At 47.0% G+C, this 24806-nt stretch overlaps 1 protein-coding gene across 1 annotated transcript in view; it reads right to left on the reverse strand.

The window, feature by feature from the left end:
- PREX1 (phosphatidylinositol-3,4,5-trisphosphate dependent Rac exchange factor 1) overlaps positions 1-24806 on the reverse strand; it is a 369932-nt gene that overhangs the window by 255543 nt on the left and 89583 nt on the right. Inside the window, exon 2 of the mRNA XM_068263360.1 lies at positions 9551-9625. Coding sequence (XP_068119461.1) covers positions 9551-9625 — 75 coding nt within the window. The remainder of the gene's footprint in view (positions 1-9550; positions 9626-24806) is intronic.

Here is a 24806-nt window from a genome sequence, read left to right on the forward strand (position 1 = left end):
GTTAATGAACAGCCTGTCTTTAACTCTGGAGTTATTTTAAGGATTAAAGAGTTAACTTAAAGACAGAAGAGTTAACTTTAGGTTTGCCTGAGGTAAAATGTTTCCTGAATACTACATGCCTTATCACCATAGTAACAACTCTAGAAGAGTTATTAAAGACAGGAGATAAGCTTAGTGAATTGAGGCCTATGGCATGCAGACCAGATGCTTGAATCACACACCTGAAACAAGTATGTAGCCAATCCAGTCAGACACTAATGATGCATGAAACATCAGCTGGACATCCAGGCAACCGGTGTTGTTTAAAAAAAGAAGTACATATGGCAGCCTCCATATCCTTCTCACATAATAATAATAATTACAAAATTTGCATACCGCTTTTCTCCTGTCGGACTCATGCGCTTGAGAGCTAGTCTCCTATGTCAGAGGTGCCGCCCTCAACCAGTACACTAACCAGACACTTTAGCTGTCCTTTCAAAGAAAATAGCAAACACGAGCTGTCCTTTCAAAGAAAATAAAAATGTCAGCCTCCGTTTGTCTCTCACCTAGGGGTTTCTTTTAAGAAAATAAATATAAACTCCTTTTCTAAAAAATAATAATGATGATTTCAAAAAATTGACGTGCTTGGTGAATGTGTTTTTTTTACTGACATGTCCACTTTAAGGCTCATACACACACAGGCCAGCACATGTCCCCTATCCTTCCCGGACGAGCTCTTTGGAATATTTTGCACTCTTTGATGCCTCTCATGTGGCTTCGGGCTGCTCTCCCAATAAAAGATTTACACAGAGCGGCGTTTCCTCTGCAGGCCACGTAGTGAATGAGGCTTCAGTTTGCGCAGACAGCTGAGGGGGTTAATATTCTAACGTTGGCAGAGAAAAGCCCCATTCTACAGAGACACAATGCCCGCATCGCCTCAGCTGCTGCACAACAAAGATGCCTTGGTGCACGGCCGCGGCGCAGACAAAGCGTTTTCCCTGGACGCCTTCTGCACGGACACACTGAAGGGTCTGTCTGAGAGGAGCGCGCAGAGCAGGTGCATTGTGGGGCAGAGGCGAGCGGTACGCTGTGCATTAATAGGAGCCAAACATCTGCAGGAAATACAGAAGTCACGAGGATCGGCAATTAATTGTTTCCATGGGGTTCATTTAACTGCTGATAGTGCGGCCCAGCGCCAGCCCGATAATCGAAGTCTTGTGAGGCAGCATGAAAGGCGCCTGTCACACTACGATTTATTTGTGTTTCTGTAAAACACCAGCCAGAGCTGCCAGGACAAAGATCTGGGTACACAGACGATAAAGATGACCTGTCACGCATCAGGATCAATAGGGGAACATGGCACCATGTACATTTGTTTCTTGTCGGTGTATTGCTGCCTAGAGGCTTGAGGAGAGGATGAGGTGAACAACCACTTTGGTGAAAAATAAAAAGAGAAAATGGGAGCCCAATAGCACAATATGTCACTAGTCTTGGAGAAAAAGTCGCTCTCTGTAGTAGCAGAGGACACAGGGCCTCTCCACCAAGGATGAACAGTGATAGATAATACATTGTTTACAACGAGGCACCAGAAACCAGTAAAATGCATTAAAAAAGGGAGGCAGTTGTGGACTTACCTCCAGGCAGTAAGACACTCAATGTCACAGACAGAGGCGCCTGGCTCAGATCGCTGGGTTAAACAGGTGCTCCACTTATTTTTCCTGAGGAAGCGGGTGTGCCCACGAAACGTGTTGCAGTAGAGTTGCCTTTTTTTCCCCTTTCTGAATAAAGAGCTTTCTTTGAAAATAGACATTGAGTGTCTTACTACCTAGAGGTAAGTCCACCACTGCCTCCCTTTTAAACTGCGTTTAATTCGTGTTACTCTTTTCTGGCGTCTCTGTTTTACCAATTTATTTTCTGTTTTATTCCCCTGAAAATAGTAGTTACAAAAGAAGTGTAATCCTATATAATAAAGCCACAGGTGTCCTTGCGTCATCAGTGTCCCTGTGAAATGGAACTGCGCATGTGCGCGGCACGGACAGCCTGGGACAGGAGCAGCACGTTCCCGAGGGGCGGCTGGGTGGGCGGGTGTGCGCACGCATGTGCACTGGCATGTGGCGGCAATGACAGACCTACAGCCCGTTTTCAAATGGGCTACGGTCACTAGTGTGATCATAATCTTTCTATTTTGTACCAGGCAGTTTCCTTAGACTTCAGTGTGACCGGCCATTTTCATGGTGTGACTGAATTTGCGTTTTACCAATGAACGGTTAGCAAAAAAACAAAAAGAAAATGACAACTAGGAGACCGCATTTGGTATGCTATTTTCTGCTATGGCAGGAAAAATGCCGCATGCACGGTGTTAGCGACTGGAAAAAAAAAATCATGCTGCAACAGTGGGGAACAGGCACCCTGATTTTCACTATATTGACTTTTCCCTTGCGACAAAAAGAATCGTAGGCCAATTGCACGTTCCAAAAATCGGATTGATATTATAATGAATGCACTCACAATCGTTTTTTGTTAAATGTCAACTGTAGTGAGGAGAATATGGAGGCTGCCCTATTTATTCCCTATTAAACAATACCAGTTGCCTAGCAGCCCCGCTGATCTATTTGGCTGCAGTACTGTCTGAATCACAACAGAAACAAGCATGCAATTAATCTTGTCAGATCTAACGAAAATGTCAGAAACGCCTGATCTGCATATGCTTGTTCAGGGTCTGTGGCTAAAAGTGTTAGAGGCAAAGGATCAGCAGGAAAGCCAGTAAACAGGTATTGCTTAAAAGGAAATAAATATGGCAGCCTCCATATACTTCTCGCTTCAGTTCACCTTTAACCCCTACATAGCATGCAGCCAGCACTGCAAGTAATATGCTGTTCCTCTGACATCTGGATGGATGTGTTTTATAGGAAAGCTCTCCTGTGTCATTTTCCCACAAGTGAATACTCCCAGCCCTAGGACCTCCCCGCCATGAGAACAGGAGAAGCGATAGCGTATACACCAGCAATCACTGATCAGAGTCCTTTTGGCATCACTCAAAGGAATGGCCACCTTATCAGAAGGAAATAGAGGATGCTGGGAGCTCTATTGTATGGAGTACAGCCTAGAGCCAGGAGCTGCTCTCTGCTCTGTTATTTCAGGAGCTTGCAGGGAAATCTCAGGGGCCATTTGTGCTGTTTTCTTTCCTTGCTCATTTCCCTGGTGGTGGTGCTGGGCTCTGAGTGATCTGAGGGCACCTGGAATGTCTGTCTCCCTCTGGCTTCCTGTGGGCCAATCTGACAGGTGGGGAGGAGGGGAAGAGGAGTCACAGCAAGAAGGATCCCAAATGCTGGCGATAACATACACAAGGGCCCAGTCAATAGACACATAGAGGTCCAACTGCTGAACATACCACAACAAGGGGCCGAAAAGGGAACACAAAACGCAAAAAAACAAAATACTGAGAATACCTATAACTTCTACATTTTACAGAGCCACATCAATATATCCATGAGACAAACTGATAGATAACACATGGGTGCTGATATACGTACCACTTGTAAGGGATCCCAACACAAAATACATCACATCCTGGAGCCCCAAGGCTGAATATACCACAGAACCCAAGTAATGGAAATGCTAGACAAGTGGGACACAGATGGATGCACAACACTCAAGAGCTCATCTACTGGATATACCATGAACTACGGCGCAAATGGCAAATATGGTACATAAACGATAAATAATAATCCGATAATCCGAACATTTGTATAGCGTTTTTCTCCTGTTGGACTCAAAGTGCTCAAGAGCTGCAGCGACTAAGGAAACGCTAAAGAGGCCACCCTGCAGTGTTACGGAGTCTTGCCTTAAACTCCTTACTGAATAGGTACTGACCCTAGCCAGGATTCCAACCCTGGCCTGGTCTCCCGTGTCAAAGGTGGTGCCCTTAGCCAGTACACATTAGGCTGCAAACAACCCTGACTTGTTGACATGAGGCAAAAAGACTTCTCCGTCCAATAGCAGCATGGAGAATTGTGTTACTTACTCAACATTCCCCTGGGCCAAAGGCCTGCATAATTATGTGAGCAATAAATCTGAATACTCACCAAACTACACAGGAAGATGGACGCCAGCGACGTCCCCGGGCCACGAGCGCTCTCCGATCCATCTTCCTGCCGGCGGTACATGACAGCCGCGAATGAGAGTTTGCGCGGGAGTCATCGGGGATCCTAAAGATCCGATCCGCTATTGTAGTCATTGCCGATGCATATCGCAAAGCTTCATTGACCTAATCACACACTTGTACCCACATCGCAAGATCGCGAGGGGGAGGGGGGGGGGAGAGAACCCGCTGTCCGTAAGAAGAATCGGGAGATAAGTTTTATTGTATGTAATTAAGATGGCCATACACATCCAATTTTTTCCATTCCTATTCAATGCAAGAATTAAAATCTTTTTTTTTTCTCTCATGTACCACACGTGTTCAATTTTCCCCAATTATGAAAAATAATGATTGAAAACGCTGACAAAATTGCTTGGGTCTATACATGAAACTGACAATCTACCCTACACCATTCAATTTTCACAAAAATTGATCACTACTCCCAATGGAACGCACAAAATCCGATCAGATTTCCTGCTAAAAAAAAAAAAAAAACGCTTTCATTTTTCCTGTACAACCAATAGTTTACATCGCATTGCTGTAAAATCGCATCATTTTATCGTGTGTGGTCACCTTTGAAGTGGACCTGAACTGCACAGGACAGAAGGAAAATACAGAGACAGGCACCCTGTATGTATTTAGAGAGTTAAGCCTGTCTAATTCCCCCTCATCTGTGTCTAATTTGATCTCAGCTGTGTCAGCTGGCTGCCTCAGCAGAGCAGCTAATTTGTAAACGCAGGATGATAACCCTATGTCTGCTTCCTTAAAAGCAGGAAGTAGGCACACTGCAGATTTATTGCAGGATGTGTATCAACTGTAACAAGGAAATGTTTTTTTTATTTAAAGGTCATTATGCTGTTGCTTATCTTGTAATGCAGAGAGTTCAGTTGTCCTTTAAGCATATGCCTTTCTAGAGCAGAACTTGAGAACTACAGACCACGGTAGCAGATTGTGCAATTTGTGGGCCGATTAGGTTTTGCTTCTGTGCTGGACTGAATTGATCTATAATACATGTGGCAGATGACAGAGTGCAGGAAATGATTTCCCCACCTGCATGTGAAGCGTGTTGGCAGATGTATATACGTTATTCCCATTGATGGCCAGTAGTGGTTCTGCATTACATTAGACTTCAATTATGGAGCTTCCATCAGGAGAAATCATCTGGACAGAAGGCAGAGAGAAATGCTATTGGTGAGGATCATCCCACCTGCTCTTCCTATGTGATGTCGGGGTTCCTCCATACGCTCGTCCTTCCTACAGACCGTTGAGATAAGTTGCTCTACGCTGACCTTTCACCCATTTATACAGATCACTGCACTTCTGTGTTTTTGCTGAGGAAGCTATAGTCACCATCTGACATGTGGAAGTGCACTCAGGAAATGCTCAATACATATATAAAGCTATCAGAGTCGTGTACCGCTCTGTAAAGCAGATATGAGCTTCAGAAGAGCGAGCACCACGTTGCATAGAGCTAATTATAGCCTCACCGCCACACACTGGGCCAGGCATCCTGAGGAAACACATATAGGGGTGCAAGGGAGTCAGGAAATCTCTGCTTGTCTATAGCAACTGCTGCAAAGCAACCAATATGCAGAGCAGAAAACCCACATACCTACTCCACCGCCAGGTCCTCTCATCTTTGCTGCACTCGGCTCTGAGTTAGTAAGCGACCAATGACACATGACATGAATAGGGAGCCGGTGTGCCAACATCCTAGCATACTTATCAAAGCAGTATAAATGTACACGGTTATTAGTTGCCCACCAAGCGGAGGGGGATTATTAGTTGCCTACCAAGGACCAAGAAGCAGTGGGGGGGGGCTATTGGTGGTGGACGAGAAGGGTGTAGCATAATGTGCACTCCGCTGCTTAGAAGGAGACAGAGGCACCCCAACTGGAAACAAGCACTCAACACTTGGCTATTTTCTGCAATTGGCCTGAGGAAGTGGACATTCAATGTCGCAAAACATGTCACCTGCCTTTCACAAATATATATAACCCCATTGTACCACCACTCAGGGCTGTATTTCTCTGCCACCACCCCCCCCCCCCCTCATAGGCTTACTATAGGCAAAATGACCACACAGCTTGACAACTAATAGCCCCCCCCTTCCTGGTGGGCAACTATTAAACCTGCTCCCCCCCCCCCCCACCACCACCACCACCAGAATGGCTGTATAGTGTACTGGTAAAGGGCTATGCCTTCAACATGGGAGACCAGGGTTCAAATCCTGGCTAAGGTCGGTACCTATTCAGTACGGAGTTCAAGGCAAGACTCGCTAAGGCTCCCTGCACACTGCAAATCCGTTTTGCTATTCCAATTCAGTTTCCGATTCAGATTTGCAATTCTGATTTTCCAAGAATGCAATCAACAGAAAAAACGGAGGAAAAAACGCAGCATGCAGTAACTATTAAAAATCGGAATCGGATGTAAAAGCCGATTAAAAATCGGAATGGCATGCAGTGTGCAGGGAACCTAACACTGCTGGGTGGCCTCTTGAGCGCGTACCAGTGGCTGCAGCTCTTGAGCGCGTACCAGTGGCTGCAGCTCTTGAGCGCGTACCAGTGGCTGCAGCTCTTGAGCGCGTACCAGTGGCTGCAGCTCTTGAGCGCGTACCAGTGGCTGCAGCTCTTGAGCGCGTACCAGTGGCTGCAGCTCTTGAGTGCGTACCAGTGGCTGCAGCTCTTGAGCGCGTACCAGTGGATCATATCATCAAGATGGCGCCGGACTCGGACGCCTCGGCCACAGGGCTCCGGCCTTTTTCTCTTTTTTGAGGAGGACTCTCCCTCCACTCACCTCTTGCTACGTCTTGTGCTGGGGTAAGAGGCGGAGGGCATCGGGGGAACCAGTCTGGCCCCGCAAACAGCAACGGACCGCGTGTGGGAAGGCAAGGAAGCGGTGAGCTGCTCGGAGAGGATCAGCTGTTCCGATCAGCTGTTTGGGAGCCCACGTGCAGCATGGAACTTAGCTGCACGGAGCTCCGCTGATCTGCCGCCGCTGCCCCCGGACCACCATCAGGACACCATCCGCGCCGCAGAGAGGATCAACTGTTCGGGAGCCCACGTGCAGCATGGAACTTAGCTGCACGGAGCTCCGCTGATCTGCCGCCGCTGCCCCCGGACCACCATCAGGACACCATCCGCGCCGCAGAGAGGATCAGCTGTTCGGGAGCCCACGTGCAGCATGAAACTTAGCTGCACGGAGCTCCGCTGATCTGCCGCCGCTGCCCACTGAACATCAGGGACACCATCCGCGCCGGAGCCACCGACCCCCACGCAGCATTTGAGGCCCGACGACCAGGTTTGGCTCCTAGTGAGAGGCCACCATACTCCGCACACTCAGGGGACAAATGTCATGCAGGTCTCCGTGCAGGCCTCCAGCGGTGCGCCCAGCCGCACAAACCGCCTGAGGGCCGACAGCTGATCAGCTGTTCGAGCCACCGCCACTCCATGTGTGCAGGAGGCCTCACCTTCCGGGTCTCCCACGTGGTAGGACCTTTCCAGATGCAGCCCCCAGCCTTCATCAGGGTCATCCTCCATTGCCGAAGCTCCTATCGCCCACCACTCAGCCGGAAGGACCAGCGGGTTGCCTGCTCCACCACTCAGCCAGGCACCTGGCGACTTTCCATGGGGACAGACTCTGTTTCGGACTGTTGGGACTGTTTCGTCGGTCCCTGGGGTGCTTCTTTTTATCCTGCAGCCCTGGGGGGGACTCTGCCTCTGTCCCTCTCCTCTTGCCCTGGCTCCTTCTCCTTCTCTCTTTCCTTCCTCAGTCTTTTTTTAGCTATTCCTTCTCTTTTCGCTGTCCACTTTTCTCTCTTTCGCTCCTTTCGCTGTCCACTTTTTCTCCAGGACACACGGCGGGGCGTCTGGAGCTGCTGCGGAGCTGAGCGAGCGCCACCGGCAGATGGCCACCGGCTGCTCCCCTCACACAGCTCTCCAGACTTCCCCACACGTCCGTCAGTATAGCTAGTGTGCTGTATATATAAGTGCTGTGTATATATGTATATGCTACTTGTACTAAAGTACCTGACTGTATATGTTGGACTGCATGCAAGTGTTTGTACCATCTCCGACCCTGTCTGTGCCAAAAATAATTCCGGGTACAACCCCCGTTGTACTTGGCGAAATAAACGTGATTCTGATTCTGATTCTGGCTGCCGCTCTTGAGCGTGTACCAGTAGCTGTAGCTCTTGAGCACGTACCAGTGGCTGCAGCTCGAGCGCCTTGAGTCCAACAGGAGAAAAAACCTTGATGGGGTCGCCCCAATTTTCACACCTGTTCCCTGGTGACTCTTACAGCCTGGGGGCCTGTCGTGCAAGGGTCATAAAACAAACGTGGGCATGACAATCTTAACATCCATAACGAGTGTAGCCACAAATATACCTGGCCTGAAGGATCCACCCCTTTATTGGAGATAGTGATGTTGTAGCGAAAGAAAGAGAAAGAGAGAGAGAGTAAACCACTAGGGAACTACAAGAGGGATGGGCCTCTAGACCAGTGATGGCTAACCTTGGTACTCCAGCTGTGGTAGAAGTACAAGTCCCATGAGGCATTGCAATACTCTGACAGCTCTAAGCATAACTCGGGGAGGCAGAGGCATGATGGGATTTGTAGTTTTGTCACAGCTGGAGTGCCAAGGTTAGCCATCACTACTCTAGACCAGGGCTTTTCAACCTGTGGTACGCGTACCACCAGTGGTACTTTGCTGTTGACCAGGTGGTACACACCAGGTTTTCCTGCCACTTGTCCTGGTCCCATCTTGCCTCCACAAAGTTCAGCTCCCCATCGCTCGCTCCTCGCTGTGCTGCCTTGTGGCATACTTCAGACCTCAGATCAGTGGTGAAAAGACAGCCAGGCGAACGGTGCATAGTGATAGTCAAGTTACTGCTGATCTAAGGTCTGAACTATTCTGCAGGGCAGCACAGCGAGGACCTCGGGGGCTAAAGAGGCTTCCCCCTTCCTACACAGTAGAGTAGATCCAGCGATAGGACGCCCAAACATCTCCTTGTCCGCATACTCGCAAACGCAGTAGCCGCTCTCCGCTTGGATTCTGGTGGAAACAGCCAAGCCTGATTGGTTGCGCTCTACTGCGCAGGCACACGGGTGGTACTTGTAAATTTTCAGGTGATAAAAGTGGTACAATTGGTGAAAAGATTGAAAAGCCCTGATCTAGACCATCAGGGAAAACTTTAAAGGGGAGTGGGACCACTACACTACCAGGGAATACAATAAGAGGCCCAGCAAAGGGGCTACAGTACAGGGACCAGAGTGCAGGAGTCCCTACAATGAAAGCACACTATGGGGGCTACTGTAGGGGGGAATAGCAGGAGTGTCATATACGTGAGCACAAGGAGCAGCATTAGGACTGCACTGAGGAGATCAGTAATACAGATGCTGTACAGTAATATTGTTGCCACTCTCTACTCACTTTGACATTCTCCTCTGAGATGCAGCAATTTTCAGTCTTGTCGGTGGTGATTTGCCGAATCCGGTGTAGAAACGCCTAAAAAACAAACAAACAGATCTTTTTATAATTGCTATATAACCAATCATGATCAGAGATAAACATAACTCTCAATAACATATAATAAGAGAGCTTGAAAATAGTAATGAGCTGTCAGTCCCATGGTCACATTAACAATAAGTGAGTTATGGGTATTGGGGTCTAGGGCATTATCAGTGATGCATTATGGGTACGTGTCCCAGTCTATCATCAGTGACGTAGGTACACACTATACAATTTTCTGGCAGATTTACCTGCCAGATTGATTCTTTTCAACATGTCTGATCTGAATTACCATATATTTCGATCGAAATTCAGATCGGACATGTTGGAAATAATTGATCTGGCAAGTAAATCTGCCAGAAAATTGTATGGTGTGTGCCTAGCATGAAGTAGGAGTATGGCACTACTGAGAGATGCAGAAGCGGATCAGAGATTAAAGAGGAAATATTGTGAAAATAACTGAATTGATAAAATCGCTTGCGTTTTAAAAATACTCATTTATAAATGATTAAGTCAGTGTTTGCTCTTTGTAAAATCTTTCCTTTCCCTGATTTGCATTCTGACATTTACCACTGGTAACAACATTCAGGTGACCTGTCCCGTCAGGTGCAACTCCACAGAATGTTCACTTACTGAGAGTTGCAAAGCCAGCACAAAGTATATCCGGTCTCCCAGAATGCTTGCGGGGGAGGGGAAGAAGAATTCAGCATAGCTAAAAGCATCAATGGAATGGCTACATGACAATATACAGCAATATATAAATACAGGAGGTGTTTCTGATGCCGAAACCAGGAGAAGTACCATAAAAAAGTGGGTATCCTGAATAATTTACTGCATTCTACTGTATGTCACTGCAGTGGTTCTTTAAGCATTGCTACGTTATGGGTAGTGGGGTCCTGGATGGTCCAGTCAATTAACAGTAGTGAGTGGAGATCACCAGTGAATCACAGCAATTATCACCTTACACTGGTGTGAATGAAGCAGATAAACATGTCACAGCACAAGCATGCAGGGTTATGGTCTCTTCATGCCATCACCCTGTGCTTCACCATACGCCTCTCACACCATGGCAGACAGGGAGAGGTACAATTCTATGCTTCAAGCATGTATGGCTAATGAAATAGTTACACAGTCCACCACTGTGCTTCTGTACACGGTTTATATTCATGTATTATTCTGATTCCTATCAGAATTTGCCTTGTACAGTTTAAGGTTTAAAGCTCCATCTACACGATACGATTCTTTGTGCGATTTGATTACGATTCTATTTACGTTCCGATTACATCCGACATGTCCGAACGGGATTCGATTCGATTTGCAATGGCGAATTGAATGCCGATCGGACTAGTCGGATTTAATCGGAACGTAAATAGAATCGTAATCAAATCGCACAAAGAATCGTATCATGTAGACTGGGCTTTAGGACCGTACAGATTTTTTTATTGATGTTGTCCGACCTATGGGTGACCGAGTAACACAGCTGGGCAGAGGTTGCACAGATGTGGCGTCAGCTGCACAGCTGACAACGTGCTCTGTTGCTATGTGGGGAGCAGAGTGCCGATGGAGTGGTGCCGATGTGACGCCACTGGTGGGTGGGGCAATCGGCCCCAGCGAAAATATTGGCCGGTGATTGGGCAAGTTGATCCGCCTGGCGGATTGTTAGCTGGGCACAGATCTGGGGTCACGGTGCACATGTTGGATTATCGGCTGAGGCGTTCGGTATGGGCTGCGTCAGCCAACTTTAATCTAGTGTGTGAATGGGGCTTAAGTCAAGCCTTGTACACCTGCTAGAAACAGATTCTCAGCTGAGGTGGCCATTCAGGGCCACCGCTACCAAGAATCTATGGTGGCCCCGCTACGTCGCGAGAGATTCAGCCTGCCGCTTCATCTTGCCCATGCGTAGGCCGACGCTAATGTTCTGCCCCTTACCCCTACCACTCTGCACCGCTAAATGCCGCTCAACATCTCTCCACCTGGTTCCATAGCAACAGAATGTGCCGCTAGTTTGCAGGCTATCAACGAGCCTAAAGAACTTGTCCCCAAACTGCGACAAACAGAAATTGTGCATGTGTAGGGACCTACACCTGGAACAAGTGTGCAGCAAATGGACCAGAGACTCTGATCTGCAGACTTGCATTAAAGGTGCCCATTGACGGTACAATATGTCCTCAGATTCGATTTTTACAATACAATTGTACAGAAAAGCACCAAGTGTGGAGAAATTGATGTGAAACGGTTTTATGGTCAAATGGAATACAGAATTCTGTCAATGGGGATGTTACAATAGTACCTGGAGAGAGATAGTAATTGTAAATTACCCTTTGATCTCAAGATGGCGCCGGACTCGGACGCCTCGGCCACAGGGCTCCGGCCTTTTTTATATTTTTAGAGGGCTATCCCTCCTTCACTCACCTCTGGCTTCTCGCTTCGGTAGGAGGCGGAAGCGGAGGACATGGCCACTGTCGGTCCGGCTCTCCATCAGCCACTGATCGCAGCAGAGGAGGGCCGGATCAGGATCAGCTGTTCGCTCGGGGGCCCACGTGCAGCTTGCAAGCATAGTGAGGCATCAGGGAGCTCTGCCGCCGGACCATCTGCGACACCACCATCACGGAGCTCTGCCGATCTGCCGCCGGACATCAGCGACACCACCACAGTACTGTGGGCTCCCAGGGGCGAGGCACCTGTCCTCCGGACGTTCCAGCCACGGAGGATGATTCTTGTGCAGGCCACCGGCTCCACTGCTGGTCGGGTGCGCCCCGCCTCACTCAGAGGACCAGCTGCTCGGGTGGATCAGCGCTCCTGCACGGGCATCTTAGCTGCTGCCCGACTGCTTCCCCGAGCCAGCCCCTCCAGCCACCGTAGCGTGGCCTCAGAGATCGGCTCCCAGCCTCCCACACCTAAGCAGGCAAGGAAGAGCTGCTGACCCAGAGCCCAGCGGTACCCCGCTACCCGGGGCGACCAGGACGCCACCAGCACTGCATGTGAAGCCTTCCTCCGCAGCCCGGGTTTGAGGAGGCTACAGGATCCCCCTCCACCACGTGGGCCGCTGCGATGGGGCCTAGGAGTCCAGGAAGCCAGCCGGAGCACAGGGGACACCCCACATGCTGGAGGCCTGACCACCACCGCTTCCTGCGGGGCCTCCCACGGGAAATCCAGAGAGGGCCTTCACCAGCCACAGCCTCCACCAGCCGCAGCCCCCAGCCTGCTCGGCCACCCAGGGTCTACCCCTGCCACTGACCAGGTCAGCCTGCACCACCTCCCAGCCCTGAAGTTCAGCGAACAGCCTGCTTCTCCACCCAGCCGTGAAGACCCGCGTGGGGTGGGCCACCTGGCGTTTTTCCACAGGGATGGCCACTACTCGGACTGACTGGTTGTATCCTGCAGCCCCAAAAGACTCTGCCTCTGTCTCTCCCCCTGCCTTGGCTCTCTCTCTTTCTTCTACATTCTCTCTTAGCTATCCCTTCTCTCTCTCTTTCTCTCTCTCTCTATACACTCTCTTCCAGGACACACTGCGGGGATCTGGGACTGCTGCGGAGCTGAGCGAGCGCCACCGATAGACGGTAAGGCTGCTCCCCTCACACAGCACTCCAGACTCCCCCACGCGTCCTTCACTGCTTTAGGGGCTCTGTGTATATGTGGGCGTATATATGTATATATGGGTATGTATGTATATGTATATATATATATATATATATATGTATGTGTATATATATGTATGTATGGGTATATGCTTACTGTACTACTGTACCTGATTGTATGTGTTGGATTGTACGCATGCGTTTGTCCCATCTCCGACCCTGTTGTGCCAAAAATAATTCCGGGTACAACACCCCGTTGTACTTGGCGAAATAAATATGATTCTGATTCTGATTACTTACGATCCTGCAAATCTGATCGGATGATTGCATCTGAGGAAAATATTGTATTAAAGTCAGCAGAACTGCCAGGCAATGTGCATTGTTTAATGTGGACCCGAACTCTTGCACTGGACAGAAGGAAAACATACAGAAATGCACCCTGTATGTATTTAGACAGTTTAGCCTGTTTAATCTCCCCCCCATTTGTGTCTAATCACAAGTTGTAATCTGATCTCTCCCCTGTGTCACATGACTGCCACAGCAGACATGGGAGATAAGCCCATTTAAAAGCACAAGCTGTAAAGAATACGTCTGCTTCCATGAAAGCAGAAACACTGCAGATTTATTTTAGGATTTGTATCAGGTGTAACAAAAACATGTTTTTTGATTCACCACTTAATGACAACCAGACTTATAAAAACCTCCTGCTAGAGCCTCTTAATGGCTCCAGGACATTTTTATAAGTCAGACAGTGCTGCTGCCGCTGTGCACGTGCGTGTGTGCGCTCCCGCGAGCGCGCATGTGAGATTAGTGAGGAAAAAAAAACACCATAGAAAAAATACCCCTTTATTTCCAAATAATATATTGTCACCATACTTTGTACTAGGGGCATAATTAAAATCTTGTGCATCTGGACAAATAGGCAGATACAATGTGTGGGTTTTATGTACAGTAGCAGTGTTTATATTAAAACTATAGGGGATGAAATTGGAGAAAGTGTATTTTTTCATTTTTTCCTTGTTTTTCCATTTAAAATGCATAGAAAATAAAGTAATTACTGAAAACAAATATCAACCCCAAAAAGCCTAATTGGTGGTGAAAAAAAGATATAGATCATTTCATTGTGATTAGTAGTGATTAAGCTATTGGCAAATTAAAGGGATGAGCACTGAAAGGTGAATCGCTCTTGTCCGTTAGGATAAAAACTGCTTTGGGGTGAAGTGGTTAAAGGATATTATGCTGTTGTGTGTCTTTTAGAGCAGAGAGGATGTTCTGAGTTCAAGTCCGCTTTAACCTGTGACTAATCACAACCGTAATTTGATCTCTCAGCTGTGTCAGCTGGCTGCTTCCACAGAGCAGCTAATTTGTAAACACAGAAGGTTAACCGGTACTTATCCGTTAGCCGGGCGCATCCGGCAGGTGGCGCTAATTACTATTCCCCCTCCAGGCCGACATGGATAGTAGGGAAAGATGTAACTCTGGTGGAGTTTTGTCGCCACCTAGAGGATGCGCCCGGCTAACGGATAAGTACCGGTTAACCCTATGGCTGCTTCCATGAAAGAAGGAAGTAGACACACTGCATATTTATTGCAAGATTTTTATCAGCTGTAACAAAGAAATGTTCTTCTTTAAAGATTATTATGCTGTTTCTTATCTTTCAGCGCAGAGAGGAAGTTCTGAGTTCTGGTCCCGCTTTAAGGAATGAGGAAAAATGAGATTTCTTCACATGTTGCGACATCTACCAAGAGGAGAAGCACTTGAGTCCCCAGTGCAGAACGGTGTCTGTGCATTTCCAGGATTCTGTGAGGAAATCCCCTCAGAGCCAATTACAGACAGCATTCTGTAACCCTGGAGAGCACCACGGCCAGAAACAGGCAGCGGCGCTTCAAAGTGTAAATCCAGTCACAGAAATGGAACAGTACAGCTATTAATGTGGCCAGGCTGGAATCAAACAGCCCATTATTAAATGGAATAGTCTACTTAGGCATAAAATTAGTTTTGATTCCAAAGCCTGAAAAATCTGCTTCCTGTCACACACACACACACACACACACACAGACACACACACAGACACACACACACAGACACACACACACACACAGACACACTGACACACACACACACTGACACACACACACTGACACACACACACACGCTGACACACACACACACAGACACACACACACACACACTGACACACACACAGACACACACACACTGACACACACACACACACACACACACACTGACACACACACACACACTGACACACACACTGACACACACACAGACACACACACACTGACACACACACACACACACACTGACACACACACACACTGACACACACACAGACACACACACACTGACACACACACACTGACACACACACACTGACACACACACAGACACACACACACACACACACACTGACACACACACAGACACACACACACTGACACACACACACACACACACACACACACTGACACACACACACACACTGACACACACACACACACTGACACCCACACCCACACACGTCAGTGGGTGGCTGTCAGCAGAGTACAATATGTTAGCATGTAGGAGGTGAGAGCTGTAGGTGACAGATCAGGAAGATGATAACTGGATTGTTGGAGGTCAAGGCAGTGCGCTGTACAAAGAAAGGCGGTCCAGGGACTGTCCCAGTTATACAAACCACCACTCTGCACTGTGCATAGTACACTTTCCATCCCCCGCCACACAGTGAAAGTCACCATGGGGGGGTTGGTCCAGGAAATAAAAAAAATAACAGCACTACCCAAAACAGAAAAGACAACTTCACAAGATAAATACAGTGAAATAAGCCTGTTTGCACTCCACATATTGGACGTTGAGGCATTCATAACGTTGTGAGATTCAGCCAAATAGACAAATTACCTGAGGAAGCGGGCCACATACGCGAAACATGTTGCTGACATGCCAAAAATGTTTTTCATTCAGACCTATTTGACAAGTGTTACGCTTACCTATGTTATTATATTATTATTAAATACAAATAAAAATAAATAAAGGGAACCGTGTCCTGGGATGAAAGATGCAGACCTGTATAAGGCTTGGGGCACACTGCGGCCAGATCGCCAATGGCAAGCCAAGCAGACAGTGCAAGATCTGTGCCGTGCGACACACACACACACACACACACACACACACACACACACACACACTACACACACACCACACACTACACACACACTAACACTACACACACACACACACACAACACACACTACACACACACACACACACACACACACACACACACACACTACACACACACACACACACACACACACACACACACACACTACACACACACACACACACACACACACCACACACTACACACACACACACACACACACACACACACCACACACCACACACACACTAACACTACACACACACACACACACACACACACACACACACACACACACACCACACACCACACACACACTAACACTACACACACACACACACACAACACACACTACACACACACACACACACACACACACACACACACACACACACACACACACACACCACACACTACACACACACTAACACTACACACACACACACACACAACACACACTACACACACACACACACACTACACACACACACTACACACACACACACACTACACACACTTTTTTTTTGCTTTCTGTTAATGTGTGCAATAAAATAATTACATCAGTTCTTATGTCTTATCTGCCCAAAATTTCTGCGGTAGGGAAGGCCCTGCCCCCTGCTTAAGTAGGGTAATAAAAGCCTCTGCTTAACTTTTAAATGTAAAAAGAACAGGTAAAATGGAAAGCTTTTTTAAACAATGAACCACATTCTTAGCATGCATTTTAATGTGCTGTTGAGATGCTCTGGGTACTAAAAATGGCACTCGATTCACTTTAAGTAGATAAAAATTAACGCATCCGTTAAAGTGATCGAATGGAATTGGTTCCTATTGCATGTCTGTTCCTCTGCTGATGTCCGACCTGAAGAACGATGCGCTTTGCCTTCAAGTGTACAGCAAGCCTAAAGCCACACAGACATCAGTGTTTAATGGCTGAATTGATTATTCGGTGATCAGCCTGCCAACAGGCAGCGACTGTTCTTTCACATCACATGTCCAGTCTTATGGAGCCAAAGGGACCAGGAACCATCATTTTGGCCGTCAAGTCTGTGTTGAGTAAGCAGGGTCCTCCATCTTTCGTTTATGTAATAACGCAAGAATGAAAAGAGACAGAAAACTGTATTGTTTTTTCTCCTACTTGACTGCTAAACTGAGATTTCCTTCAGAAAAAAAAAAAATCTGCTAGATCTAAATGTCCATAATGGATCTCACTATTTATAAAGTTTTCAATGTGGCTGGATAGTGTACTGGTTAGGGGCACCACCCTTGACATGGGAGACCGGGGTTCAAATCCTGGCTAGGGTCAGTACCTATTCAGTAAGGAGGTCAAGGCATGACTCCCTAACACTGCAGGGTGGCAACTTGAGCACGTCTTTAGGGCTCTTTCACACTACAGGCCTTTTTTGGCGTTTTACGGCCATAATTGGCGTTTTCCATAGTAAAATGAAAGTCCATAGACTTTCATTTTACCTTTCACCCTTAAAGAGGAACTCCAGTGAACATTTTAGTGTTGGCAGGTGATGTAGCTGCTGCATGGTTTTTGGCAGTTGGAAACAGCTGTAACAGCTATTTTCCACAATGCAACAAGGTTCACAGACCGGAAACTGTCAAAAAAAAGTACGTACATTTCTTGTGGGAGGGGTTTCTTGTGGGCGGGGGTTTCACCACAATATCAGCCATACAGTGCCCCCTGATGGTCTGTTTGTGAAAATGAATAGATTTCTCATGTAAAAGGGGGTATCAGCTACTGATTGGGATAAAGTTCAATTTTTGGACGTAGTTTCTCTTTAACGTTGCGTTTTTGAGTGTTGCCTTTTGACGCTCCCAGGTGCTTTTTCAGGGCCTACCTCGGCGTTTCTCATTTAATTGATAATCATGTATTGGCATTAAAACGCCTTCAAAACGCTGACAGCCAAAGGCAGCGTTTTGGCCTTTTCTATAGTTGCCTCTAGTGTGAAAGAGCCCTTAGTGGCTGCTGCTCTTGAGCGCTTTGAGTCCGACAGGAAAAAGGCATTATACAAATGTTTGGATTATTATTATTATCATCATTATCATCAAAGGATTCAACACCTTTAGAAAGCATTTATAGTTTAATATTCTGATGAATCAAGATCTTGCCTTCTATTGCGAGTTTTCAAGTAGTCCTTCATGACAAGCCTAAGTTTGTGCCCATTCATGGTAAGTCTCACACATACAGTATAATATGTTATTAACCCCTTGCGTACCAGCAGTCTCTGGCCTCTTAAGGACCAGAGACTGCTGATACCACAAAACAGTGCTTACAGACATACACGCCGGTCACGCTACTCTCCCGTCGCTGACAGCAGAGCTCTGTGTGCCACTCAGGAGCCATTTTCATTAGCTCCTTACCCTGTCCATCAATGTAAGCCAATGGGTTTGGCTCACAGTGATCACGTGGTCAGGAGCCAACGAAATCGCTTCCTGACCAGCTCACAGAGCTCTAACGTCATACTGATGGCAGGGTAAGTGAACTGCAACAGGGAGAAAACGATGCGATCGGCAGTAGATACAGGAGCGCATTGCGGGGAAGTTGAAATCTACGTCCTGTCAGAGCCATGCAGCCACCAGCAGGACTTAAATTTCAACCAACGTGGTGTGAAAGCAGTTAAAGGACAACTGAAGCCAGAGGGATATGGAGGCTGCCATATTAATTTCCTTTTTTAGTAAGTAATACCAGATGCCTCCCTGTCCTGCTGATCCTCTGCCTCTGAGGGCCCGTTTTCACTTGTGTGATGTGAATTTGTCGCGGAAGACGCAAAAACGAATTCGCATGCGGATGCAAATTTTAACGCTAATTTTACTGCAAATTTGCATACGTTTTCGCATATGTTAGTAAGTATGCAAATTTAACCTTGTCAGTGCCTGTGTGCTTTTACATTGATTTTATGCAAAAACGTACGCAAATTTGCCTGTAAAATTTGTGTTAACATTCGCATAGCAAAAACGCATGCAAATTGTATGCGTAATACAGATAAGAAATAGAACATTAGTAGCAAAGAAAATGGTCTCATTGTTTTCCAGAACAGGAAGAGTAAAAAAAAAAATCTTCAGTTGTCTATACTGAGCAAAAATATAAACAACACTTTCAGTTGCTCCCATTTTGCATGCGCTGAACTAAAAGATCTGAAACATTTTCTACACACAAAAAGACCATCTGTTTAATGTTAGGTACACACGTTACAATTTTCGGACAGATTTGCTGTCGGATCGATTGTTTCCGACATGTCTGATCTGATTTCCGATCGATTTTCCATATACGTGAACAGATAATCGATTGGAAATCGGATGGACGTTTCGGGGGTGATCAATCTGACAGTAAATCTGTCAGAAAATTTTATTGTTTCTACCTAGCATTAAAGAGAACCCGAGGTGGGTTCTAAGAATGCTAATTGCACACAGAGGCTAGGTCTGCATGTAATACTTAGCCTCTGTTGCTATACAGTTCCCCCCACAGGCCCCCCTGCGCTCTGCTTGACCCCCATAAATCATACGCCTAGCTGTCGACACACAGCGTGTAGCAGCCGGCTGTTTACCTCTGGATCTGTCATTCTGGGCGCTCCCCCGCCTCCTCCGTGGCTCCGGTCCCCGCCCGCGTCCCTTTCCTCCAATCAGCGGGGAAAGAAGGGACGCGGGCGGGGACTGGCGCTGTGGAGGAGGCGGGGGAGCGCCGAGAGTGACAGATGCACAGGTAAACAACTCCCTCCTTAACCCCACCACTCCTCCCCCCACCTCCACCCTCTCAGCCACTGATCTGTCCACCCACTTTACCGACAAAGTAGCCAGCATCCCCTCCCGCTAGATTGTAAGCCTTTAGCAGGGCCCTCTCCCCTTGTGTATCATACTTGACTGTGTGCACTTTACCCAGAATTTGGAACTTGTAATTTTTACCACTACCACTGCAGTTTATGATCTGGCATTGTATTACTATCTGCATTGTGTTGTGTATCTTATTGTATCTTATTGCTATTGCCTGTATTGTTGTATCTATTGTCTATTACCTGTATTGTTCTGTCACCCCTGTTATCATTGTCTGTAATCCTATTTATTGTACAGTGCTGCGTAATATGTTGGCGCTATATAAATCTAATACATAATACACATACATAAGGCCTGTAATTTGCACTCAGTTATTGTACAGCATCATAGAATATAATGTCACTTTACAAATAAAATGTTACTAACTTTAAATTCAACTAAAGCCATAAAAAATACAGGCTACAAGATATCAATATATTTGTTTAAATCTCACAGTGGAAGGAGCGGCTCTGTTAGGCATTGAGGCGCTCATAACGCTGTGAGATTCAGCAAAATAGGCCAATTAACTGATGAAGCGGGCTAGACCCGCGCAACGCATTGCAGCCACCCGTAACCCGCGAGGTCCCTCAGTGTCTTCTGGTCCCCTACATTGTCCCGCTGGTGGGGGAGTTGGGCGCAACTGCGCATGTGCAGCCCGTCCATGCACCTGTCTCAATCACATGCCTGTTGCACGTGCACAGAATGCTCACAGCAACAGGTGCATAATCAAGACAGGTGCACGAATGGGCTGCACATGCGCAGTTGCGCACTACTCCTGGCCGGGTCACGCAGCTAACGAAGCCGCCACGGGACAATGGAGTGGTCCCAGAAGATGCTTAGGGACCTTGCAGACTACGGGGGGGGGGGGGGGGTCTGGAGGTAAGTCAGTATTCCATTCTTCAGGGTCCCTTTGATTATTTGATCAGGCAGTTTCAATCTACTGCCCAATTATTCTTGGAAAAATCTGCAAAGTATGCCTGGTGGTGGGCAGTGAAATTATTAGTTAGTCCAAAAGACCACCCACAGGTCAGTGTTCTCCCCAGGCTCTTTTAGCCGGGTGCTCCACCCGGCTGGATTTGGTGACCACCCGGCTGTCATCGGCTCACCTCCTATGCTGTAAGCAGAGTTGCCCTGCATTTTCATCTCAACCCACCCGGCTACTATTTCATGCCACCCGGCTACTATTTCATGCCACCCGGTTGGAAAAAAATTCTGGGGAGAACGCTGCAGGTAGAACAGGAATTTGCAGTCTTCTGTAACAGCCATAGGAGGGCCACCTACTGGTGAGTCAAAGTTCTTAAATACTTTAAGGGCTTGATTCACAAAGCGGTGCTAACTGTTAGCACGCCTGTGAAAACCCCCTTAGCACGTCTAAACGTGCAGTGGCTGGATGGTGTAATGGTTAAGGGCTCTGCCTCTGACGTGGGAGACCAGGGTTCGAATCTTGGCTCTGCCTGTTCAGTAAGCCAGCACCTATTCAGTAGGAGACCTTTGGCAAGTCTCCCTAACACTGCTACTGCCTATAGAGCGCGTCCTAGTGGCTGCAGCTCTGGCGCTTTGAGTCTGCCAGGAGAAAAGCGCAATATAAATGTTCTGTGTTTGTTTGTTTAACGAGTTTTTCGTGCGCTAATTTCAAAACTTTACACGCGCACTGCACAGAGCGCAGGGCGCTCCACGTGAAGTGCCCATTAAAGCCTATGGGACTTAGCGCGCGCATAGGACTTTGCGCGCGGTACTTAGCGCGCGATCTTATTGAGAAAACCGGTGCTAACCTACTTAGCACCCTAGTTAGCGCTCCTAAAGACTATAGACGTGCTAAGTGGGTTAGCACCGCATAGTGAATAAAGCCCCAAATGTGCAATGCCACCAGTAGATACTGTAAGTCAGGGAGTTGCAGGATTCCTAACATAACCCCAGTCTACAGTTGTGAGAGTGACCAGAAGAATCCAAAAATCCAAACGAGGACAACTTTTCTCCACAAGCGATCAATCCTGTGGCAAGTGGGAAACCATGCAATGGGAGTAGTTTCAAATCTAATTTATTCACAAGCAGTGCTATATATATTACCTCCCTGTTCTCTCTCATCTTCCCCGAGGTTCTCCAAGATACTGTATTTTTTGGACTATAAGACTCACTTTTTCTCCCACAAAATTGGAGGAAAAAAAGTCTCCTATAGTCCAAATGCAGGGAGTTCCTGACTTGTGAACACCTGCCAATACGAACCTCTGACCTGCCACAATGCCGGGACTCCCTGTACTGTGCCCATCCAGAGGAGGACACAGGGGGACAAATGGAGAGAACAGGGGGACACAAAAGGGGCATAGAGGAGGATGCAAGGAGGACAGAGGCGGACACATGTAGGACACAGGGAGACAAGAGGTACAAGGGGCAAGGTACAAAGGGGGCATAATTCCACAAGATGCCCCATTTACCATGAATGCACCAGGTTTAGTATATATATTTTTTCCCCTAGTTTTTGTCCTCTAAACCTTAGTGCGTCTTATGGTCAGAAGCGTCTTATAGTCCGAAAAATACGGTATCTATGTAGGCCAACATGTCTGCTGATCTGCTGATCTTCCCACAAACTGTGGCTCCCTTTGCACATAATGATTCCCAACATGCTGCAGTATATGGCCAGTCAGGCCAATGGACACAGATGAAGGACTATAACTCTCTTCTAGCGGATGTCTGTGTAAGTGAGCAGTCACTTATCCCAGGATGGGACTATGGCATTAAAGTGAAACAAATTGCTAAGCTATATCTGCCTTTTTCTTGTCAGTTTGTAATATTAATAAAACATTTCACTTATAAGTCATTTTTACATTTTAGCGCTCTCTCTATATAACATGGTATTTCCTGCCCTGCAACATCCCAGTAATTCTCCTTTTCCTGCAGTTTATTATGAGTAATTAGCTGTACAGAGCGTAAAGCATTGCAACCCTGGAGTAATATCACCTGCAGTGATAAGCACACTAACATATCCAACACAGGCTTGGCTGTCGGCAAGGCTATGGCTCAGCTGTGTATGGCTCTTTGGCCTGGTGCACACCAAAAACCGCTAGCAGATCCGCAAAATGCTAGCAGATTTTGAAACGCTTTTTCTTATTTTTCTGTAGCGTTTCAGCTAGCATTTTGCGGTTTTGGGTAGCGTTTTTGGTGTAGTAGAGTTCATATATTGTTACAGTAAAGCTGTTACTGAACAGCCTCTGTAACAAAAACGCCTGCAAAACCGCTCTGAACTGCCGTTTTTCAGAGCGGTTTGTGTTTTTCCTATACTTAACATTGGAGGCAGAAACGCCTCCGCAATCCAAAATCTGCAGCAGCCCGGGAGTATGCGTTTCTGCAAAACGCCTCCCGCTCTGGTGTGCACCACCCCATTTAAATACATTACCCAAGCGTTTCCACATCCGCAATCGGATCTGAAAACGCTGCCGAACCGCTCTAGTGTGCACTAGGCCTAAATGCAGGTAAAACCAAGCTAAGGAACACCAAAGGGAATACATTTTATTTAAAGAAGACCCTTGCCAATCAGAGCCTTTTTTTTCTTTAAAAAACGAAGCATAAGCCTACTTTAATAATCAGCCATGGAATACAGCATCCCTGTCTGTCTCCACCATGCACTGGTACTGGGAGACGCACAGTACATGGATAAGATGCAGATGTTAACCCAAACAACATACAGCCTTTATCAAGAAATACAGGTTTTATATTTCATTCCATTTACTCATTACCTGAACAGGTCTTTGTCCTGTAGAACGTGAGCAGTGATTGGGCATGAAAGAAAACGTCGCAAGACTGTGAAACAAAAATGGGAAAAAAATATGAGTGATGTAGGTTTTGTTTTGATACAGAGAGAGCTTTCATATGAGCATGACTCTCTGATGGGATCTGTGATTATACCCCACCAGCCTCTTGCGTCAACATTCAACAATAATCTCCCACCTAGCGGACTAATTGGCCCCTCCATTAATAGTCCCCCCACCTCATCTGCAGCCCACTGCCACCATTAGTCACACAGCTATCCGCCTACCGACGCACAGAGACGAGCAGGGCCTGTCACCTGTACCAACAGCCACGTCACAGCAGAGGTGAGCCTTTGTCAGTCCTGCAGGCACGAGGCATTGTGCAGTCTGTAGCACCGCTAGTCCCTGTTGAAATCAGACTCATTTCCAAGCACACTTCACCCAGGAAGGAAATTCTGGAGCTATCAAATCACTGAACTATTAAGGGTTTATGCACACCATGGGTGTTCTCATTCCACCTCCAAATGCCAAATGCGATGGAGCTGCAGGGGCGAGTACAATAGCATACACCAAAAGAAAGCAGAACAAACGTCATGCACATTTAGAAGGCATTTGAATGCATCACTACACATGGGAATTCGGAAACAAAAGGCTATGGCTGTGTTCACACATAAAAAGTGTACATTTCCTGTCCAGCCAGGTAAATCAGAGAAAACTGATGCAAAACTGACAGGACTGCACCGGAAATGTACAGATTTATGTGTGAACCAAGCTGAAGGGTCCTTTTACACGATATCACTTGCTCTCAATTAAAACTGAAAGGACAACAGATTTTAAAATGTCCATCTTTTCCTATGGCTCAG

This window comes from Hyperolius riggenbachi, chromosome 12 (assembly GCF_040937935.1).
Source record: "Hyperolius riggenbachi isolate aHypRig1 chromosome 12, aHypRig1.pri, whole genome shotgun sequence".
Lineage (NCBI taxonomy): Eukaryota > Metazoa > Chordata > Amphibia > Anura > Hyperoliidae > Hyperolius > Hyperolius riggenbachi.